Source organism: Cyprinodon variegatus, unplaced genomic scaffold, assembly GCF_000732505.1.
Source record: "Cyprinodon variegatus isolate N-32 unplaced genomic scaffold, C_variegatus-1.0 Scaffold1683, whole genome shotgun sequence".
In the NCBI taxonomy this organism is placed as follows: Eukaryota; Metazoa; Chordata; class Actinopteri; order Cyprinodontiformes; family Cyprinodontidae; genus Cyprinodon; species Cyprinodon variegatus.
Window position 1 is genome coordinate 54,893 of NW_015152136.1, and position 7,976 is coordinate 62,868.

At 39.1% G+C, this 7,976-nt stretch overlaps 1 protein-coding gene across 4 annotated transcripts in view; it reads left to right on the forward strand.

Moving 5' to 3' along the window:
* Positions 1-2,739, forward strand: part of cpeb2 (cytoplasmic polyadenylation element binding protein 2) — a 31,030-nt gene extending 28,291 nt beyond the window's left edge. For all 4 annotated transcript variants that reach the window (XM_015404288.1, XM_015404289.1, XM_015404290.1 and 1 more), the window contains 4 exons: positions 261-379; positions 678-792; positions 894-1,075; positions 1,437-2,739. In XM_015404288.1, coding sequence (XP_015259774.1) covers positions 261-379; positions 678-792; positions 894-1,075; positions 1,437-1,664 — 644 coding nt within the window. In that variant the 3' untranslated portion in view covers positions 1,665-2,739. The remainder of the gene's footprint in view (positions 1-260; positions 380-677; positions 793-893; positions 1,076-1,436) is intronic.
* Positions 2,740-7,976: the final 5,237 nt, after the last annotated feature.

Sequence of the window (7,976 nt, forward strand, 5' to 3'; positions counted from 1 at the left end):
TATCTGATTGGTTGATGTGGAGCGTCGAGCCGCAAAAGTTACATTTTTCCAACTCCAGCAGCTGCTGCTTTTGCAGATGCTGAGAAGCTCATGAGGTGGTGCTTCAGCTGCTCTAAACGCACTGCAGGACCTTTTGCACGTCATACATTGACTTTGCATGTAAACTAGCTGCTTCTTCTGCCTCTAGCGCATGTGGTCTGTAGCATAATGCTTTTGCAGTGAGCTGATATTGATCCTGGATGTTTGTGTGTCTCTCCAAGGATACGCCTTCCTGCTGTTCCAGGAGGAGAGCTCGGTGCAGGCCCTGATTGATGCATGCATGGAGGAGGATGGGAAGCTCTACCTGTGTGTTTCCAGCCCCACCATTAAGGACAAACCTGTGAGTTTAACATGCAGCTCTCAGACAAAGACAGAAACAAAGTCATGAACCGTTTCTTTTTTATTTTATTTTTTTTATTTCTGTCATGTAATTATGAACACAATTAAAGCTTTTAATTAAGAGTAATTACAGGGTCTGTAATGAATTAATCGCATTTTAATCAAAAACCATATCAACAAAATAAAACAACTTTTCAATTCAAAAAGCCTTTTTGTTCCCCAATGATTGAATAACTACTCTTATGAGCACAGCAACACGGGTATTTTGTAAAATAAAAAAATCTTGTGTTTGACTTTAGGTGCAAATCAGACCCTGGAACCTGAGCGACAGTGATTTTGTGATGGATGGGTCTCAGCCTCTCGATCCCCGTAAAACCATCTTTGTGGGAGGCGTCCCTCGACCCCTGAGAGCAAGTAAGCAAACCTGACTTTGTTTACTGGACACCAGCATAACACAGATATCATCCAGAGTATCTGAACATTCCTCTGTTCCTGTTTTTTTACCCCCTGTTCAGTTGAGCTGGCCATGATCATGGATCGCCTCTATGGTGGAGTTTGCTACGCAGGAATCGACACAGACCCAGAGCTCAAGTACCCCAAAGGGGCGGGGCGGGTGGCCTTCTCCAATCAGCAGAGTTACATCGCTGCCATCAGCGCGAGATTCGTCCAGCTGCAACACGGCGACATTGACAAGCGGGTACACATGTGGCGATCCTAACCCTTTAAAGCCAAGTGTATTGCATCATCAGTGTGATGTTTTTGTCCTTGAAACCTTGACTTACATAATCAGACACATGTAGTGAACAGAAAACATATAAAAGATGACATAGAAATGAGTAATATATCAAAATTGATGCAAATAAATGATGTAATTTAATGTTTACAAAATTTATATAGTTATTTAATTTGTCACAATGTTCATTGACAATTCTAATTTTGGAAAATTAGAATCTTCTGTCAATTTTTTCTTGGTTCAGGTTTTAAAGGGTTAATGAGATGTGATATTCACACAATTTCTGGATTCATAGCACGTGTTAACGTCATCGTTGCGATTGCAGGTGGAAGTGAAGCCCTACGTCCTGGACGACCAGCTGTGTGATGAGTGCCAGGGCGCCCGCTGCGGGGGCAAATTCGCTCCCTTCTTCTGCGCTAACGTCACCTGTCTCCAGTACTACTGCGAGTTCTGCTGGGCTAACATCCACTCCCGTGCAGGGCGAGAGTTTCACAAGCCCCTAGTGAAGGAGGGCGCCGACCGTCCGAGGCAGATTCACTTCCGCTGGAATTAGCGGCTGCACGTCCAACATGGCGGTCAGAGTTAAGGGAAACACTGGCTGATGGGAAAAAGAGCCTCACTCTGCCTCTCCTGCTAATCTAAGCTATCAGTATAATCGAGTGCGTAACACTATACAATATATACTAGCTACATATAGCTATATATCTTTTGTAGCAGCCAAACACCGCAAGCCTCAGTTTTTCACCAAAACCCCCCCTCACATCTCAGGCTCTGACAACTCTACAACTCTTTTATGGTACTTTCATCTTTTTCTAAGAGGAGATTTAAAAGATAAAATAAGAAAAAGAGATTGATTTTTGTAGCTTTTTTTATTATTATTATTATTATTATTACAATTATTTTTATTTTTGTATGTGAGATCTAAGTAGATACGGGAATGTTTTTTGCATGGGGGGCAGCTCGTCTGTCTGTCTGTCTGCTGCTAGCAACCACACAGTGTGTTCAGTGCACACCAGTTTCTAGGAGAAAAAAAAAATCTCTAACATCGACTCGTGCCGCAGGGGATTAACCAAAGGTAGCATAACGATAAGAAAGCTCAAAAACTGACACACTGTCTGCCGCGGAAACAAGCGTGACTTTCTAACGCTATCATGGGCTTTTTTTGTTTTATTTTTTAGAGTTTATTGAAAGGAAAGAAAAAAATAGGGTTATTTTTTTCTGCTCATTCTAACCTGTAGAGCGATACCTCAAAATACTAAATCTGGTTTCCGCTAACATTTATACTTAAAAAAAAAAAGCTATTTTAGAAGCTTTGCTGCTATATATAAATATATATGAATAGATATGTAGGTGTTATATTTAAACCCAAAATCATGTAAAGTGAAATGCAGTATGCACACAACCACTTAACGGCGCCACCGAAAGAATTAAAGTGCATGCAATCACAACAGGCTTCTAGCTGCAGGAGTAGCATGCAGAATATGACGTGAGAAAGAGAAATAAACCAAAACACTAAAATCTTATTTAAACACTTAAAAACTGAGATTCTTTACTGGGTAGCATGATCATCAATGACAGATTCCCAAGTGGGGAAGCATAAAATAAAAAATAAAAATCAGAGGAGGTTAAGAAAAAAAAAAAAACGTACATAAACTTGCATGCTTCGATGTTTCTTTGTTGTTTACATACTATCAATACAACAAGTGATATTGGTTCTAATGTAGACTTAGTCGACGCCGTCTTCTGGTGACATGGCGGCTTGTATAGAAAAACAATAGGAAATCAAAAGCAGAGTGGTGTTCAGTGGTTTGTGTTTGTGTTTGTCTGTGTTGTGTGATTGTTTTTAGTGTAGACTGAGACTCTAGTTTAGTTATCAACAGATGATGTAGAAAATAAAAACCCAAAAACATGCCTTCACTTATCCTGTCTTTGAACCTTGGAAAATGCTCTGGATGATCTCAGACAGCGTCTCTCAAACCGAAGACGTCTGAGTCATGATATTAAGCGTCCTTCATCTGTGTTTTGCAGAAGTTTTCATACCCATGGAGCTTCTCCTCACTACAGCTACAATCTCCAATGCTTCAGTGTGGCGTATATTATGTTTTAGACCAACACAAAGTAAGGTAGGATTCCCAGATGCCTTTAAAACCAGCCGCTGCTGCTGTTGTGCTGTTGCTGTCTAGAATCTGACATTTCTTTGGAGACGCAAGGCCAGTCAGTTTACACTGTAGCATCTGTAAATATCAGTTTTTTTTAGGTCTTTCCATTGATTCTCAATTGGATTTCAGTCTGGGCTCTGACTGCGCCACTCTAACACATGTATGTGCTGTGATCTGAAACACGGTGTGGTGTATTGAAAGTCAGGATCGAAGGCTAACCTTTTAGATTTAAGTTTTTAAAGACTCATAGGTTTCTTCTAACATTATTGCATATTTAGCTCCATTGATTTCAACAAGCTTGTCTCTTTAAGCATGATACTGCCACCACCATGTTTAACAGCGGTGTGGGCTGTACACCAGGGCACTTTTGAAATTTTAAACACCAGTTTTCAGCTCTCTATTGTTTCATTAAGGTTGGATTAGCTGAGATGTGACTGAGGCTGTGTCTGAATGTTCACCCTAACCCATTAATCCTTTAATCACTAGAGTGGGGACTATATAGTGGACTTTATAGTGAACTCAGTTAACATTCGGACAGAGGATCACTACTTTTCGTTACGTGACTTCACCTCCCTTCATGGTGCCTCTGCCATCTTTGTTATTTGCCGCCACTGTCAGGTAGCGACAGCTGTGGGTGACAGCGGGCCGCTTTGACAACAAATCCCTTTTGCAAGGAGAGCTCTACTTGCAGAACATTCTGGAATATATCTGCTTGTCTAGTGACCATGGATGATCACTATTTTTCAAGGTGCATTGTGGGAAATTTCAAGTCCACTACTTTTTCATCCAACACTCATCTAAAATAGCATAACCACTATATAGCTCCCTATATATTGATTGAGGCGGACATTCAGACACAGCGTTTCTATCAGCACATCTCCCTCATCTAGGCTGCAATTCTCTGCAGTTCCTCTACAGTTACTAGTTGACTGCTTCTCTGATTTCAGTTAAATTCAGAAACACTTTATTAATCCCAAAGGGAACTTAAACGTTGCAGTTTTTAATGAGATATGTAGGTGTTGATAGCTGCAGGCAGGAAGGATCTCCTGTAGTGGTCTGTCTTGCACCAGATCTGGGGAAGCCTCTTACTGAAGGCGTTCTGTTGTGGTTTAACAATATTCTGAAGAGGATGCTCACTGTTTAATGCTCTGCTGACCTGCCTGCTGTGTTCTCTGATCTCTAAGGAACCTCTGAGGCCTTCACTGAAGAGCTGCATTTAAATTAGATTACACACTGGTGAAATCTGAAGGGACTCAGTTGCACTGGGTTTTATTCGGGGGGTCTCAGAGTCAAGAGGGATCAACTAATTCATGCCAAACTTTTTATATTTCAGACAACAAAAAGTGCAAAAACATGACTCCCTTTTTCTTCTTTTCCACGGTTTATCCAGTACTTTGTGTTGGTCTGCCTCATAAAATCCCAGTTAGACACAATGAAGCGTGTGGCTGTTATGTGAGGAAGGTGAGAACGCTCTGGGGAAGCTAAAATGTTTTGCAAGGCTCTGTAAATTTTCTAACGTGACACCTCCAAGCTTTGCGGGTCCCATCTTGGCTCGTTTCCGGGAGGACAAAGTAGCTCCTCTCCAACGAGGAAGATTATTATTATTTTTTTTTAAGAATCTCGTTTGTTTTTACACGTTTCCTCCTCTACCCTTGAAAGACTTTTGACAAAACTGTTTAGGGACAATCTTGTCTGTGAGGAAGGCCTCCCGGCCCTCCGCTCAGTACTGTACGCTCGTGTCGCTCCTGTGTCGTCGTGATTTCCGTGTCCCCTCCTCCCTCCCCCTCTATGTGGTCCTCGGTGTCAGTCAAGTGACTGTGTTTGTTACGAAACCTTAACAAGGACGGAAACTCTAAAGCTTCTATATTCTTATAGCTGGTTCGTATCATTTAAACTGTCTGTGTCGACCTCTACTTACCCATCAATTGCTCTTTCAGATGTTTTTTGATAACATTATTATGCACTACTTTTCTATTCACCCCCACCCCCAATGATTTCAGTGCAAATGTGACCTTTGCTTATTTATTATAACTGTATAGAGGATTTATTAGATGTTATTTTTACACGATTTCTTATTTAACTCGTAGTGTGATGCAGTGGTCTTAAGTTATCTATGTTCTCTGTGATAAGAGCCAGAATCCCAGGTTTTCTTATAATAATAGTAGAATTTGGATGTTGTTAAGGAGCGGGAGTCAAAGGAATAAGAATAAAGATTTTGCGTTCTGCAAAGGAAACCCCGCCTCCCTTATGTTGCCGCTGCACCTGATGATGTGTGAATATGGTCACCTGTAAACACTTGACTCGTACTGTTTTTCCGTGAGGTTCTATTTTCTATGTTGAACACTGTTCATTTGCTCTGTACGTGTCCTTGTGTTGCTTTTGTAAAAGCATATTTATTTCACTATTTTTGTAGAGGAGAAAAAAAAATGTTTTGATTTTGATTGTATTTTTCTATTTAAATAGGATTAATATTGCAATTTATCCCCCCCACCCCACTTTATTATGCCCCCAAACGTTCAGAGGAGTCACATCATTCATAACACCATCAGATGTTTTTTGATACACAGGGGAATTCTTATTTTAATACAAGAGGCACATGTTTGAAGGAAGGAAACATGAAGGTTTTCTTTTTAATCTGGGAAGACACTTGACATTCTCACCCCCCCCAACCCTCTCTGTTGCATCGAGGCCCCGGCTGCCTGTCCTCGTAGATGCTCTGAAACTTGAATATAACACATTTTGAAAGGCCGACTAACCTCGACTCTGTGTTGTGATGTGCAATACTGTTTCTAATGTTTGTATAAAAGTAAGAACTACAGTGTAGACCTTTTTAAATGCAGATTTATTTTTTTCATTGCATATTTTGCAGATTTCTGATCCACAGTGTCATTTTTTACCGTCAGAAAAACGAACCCCGTTTTTTCATTGCGAGTATTTTTAAATCCAGATATCTTTGTACTGATGTAAATGATTGTAGTTATTTTGAATAGTGTTTTGCTAACAAAAGGAGAGACTTTTTCATGCGTATTTCTATTTCCTTTCATCTTGTTTTATCCTGCGTTATTTTATTTTTTTTCCTTTTAACGGTAGCAGGTTTTTTTGAATAATTTTGTCATATATTCAAATGTCATTGTTTTTCGTGGGTTTTTCCTTTGTATTTTTATGTGGAGACGCATAATATATTTGAGAAGCTAACTGCTGAGATATTTTGAAGTTTTTTGGTTATTTTTAAAGCTAAGTTTTTGTAATTTTGTTGTTAAAGTGACTAATTTCTAAATTGAAGTTTGTGTAAAGATTCACTATGGGGTGTTTGGATCGGGATTATTACTGAATGGTTCTTTGATATGCAAGATGAATATCATGGTTATTTTTATTTTCGTTGCTTTTGTATTTAAATGGGGTGTTGATTACAATCTTCTCTTCTTTTACTTCCTGAATAAAGACCCATTCTGTTTGGACACACTGTCTCTGTGTGTTTTTCCTTTCTCTGAGTTGTGAGTTTCAACATGAGGCAATGAGCAGGAATCAGTTTAGAGTGGAGCAGGTCTGTTTAGATTTGACAAATCCATTTACTTAAGATTTTAAACAAAAATGATCAAATTCACCCCTGAATCCTTAACAAATACATTGATTTGCATTTTGGTTTGCATTGTATTTTATTACACACTAACCTTTAAGCTTTAATTTACATTTGTTGCTGCAACTTCCTGCATAAATGTGCAATTAACCACAAATAAAGCTCTCCTGCAGGGAAGGCGTGGTGCTAGCAGAACCAACTTCAACTCCACCAGTCAGCGCCAACCAAGTTCAACTCAACCCAGTCCTGCATCATCTGCAGCACCATATTTAGGCCAATTGTCAGCATTTCTGAGGATTAAGAATGCTTAAGGTTAGGTTTAGTCAATTAGTCGATTGAGGTGCACAGTGTAGAAGCCTTTTCCGTTCCACATCTGGTTCTGCAGCAATCTTCCCTCTTCTTTGGGACAGACATGACGTATCACTGTTTCCCTTTTTTTTTAAACATCTTTAAGTATTTGTGACACCCCTGATTGAATGGCATCCAGAGCAGTGAGCCAAAAAGTTAAAATCATTTGTCACAGTTTAATCAAGTTTCTTAAAGTTGAAAATTTTACTAAAACAGAATTGATTAAAAATTGATTATAAATATATATTTTTGTTTCTGATGGTTTTGCTGCTCTATTTAAATCAGTCACGTGTGAGTTAGAGGCAGTTTGTTCATTAGGTTTTATCTATATGATTTGGTTTATCTATTGTATTGGTTCAATTCATGCTACCACATTTCAGATAACATAGTTCTAATATTAAAATGCTTAACTGATAAAAATTAAAGAAGTTGAAATAGTTTTGTCCAAAAAGAATAGAAAATATACACTAATTAGCTAATTTCTTATACCACCTGGCAGGGGAGGAGCTAGATGGGGGGGCTAAGGGTGGCCATAAACGGACAGAGCCATAAACTTTTCATGGTCTTAAAGTTTAGCTAAACAATAATGAGACAATGTCCAGTTTTTTTACCCATTTCTAAAACTAAATTGCTTTCGTCAGCAATAGTTTTCAGACAAAACATATTTTCGTACATACAAACAGCTTGATATATTTTTCTGTAATATCTGAATCTCTAAGAGTAATGATCTGACTTTCCAGAGGCAGGCAGAGTTTTTACTTTCCAGAGGCAGGCAGAGTTT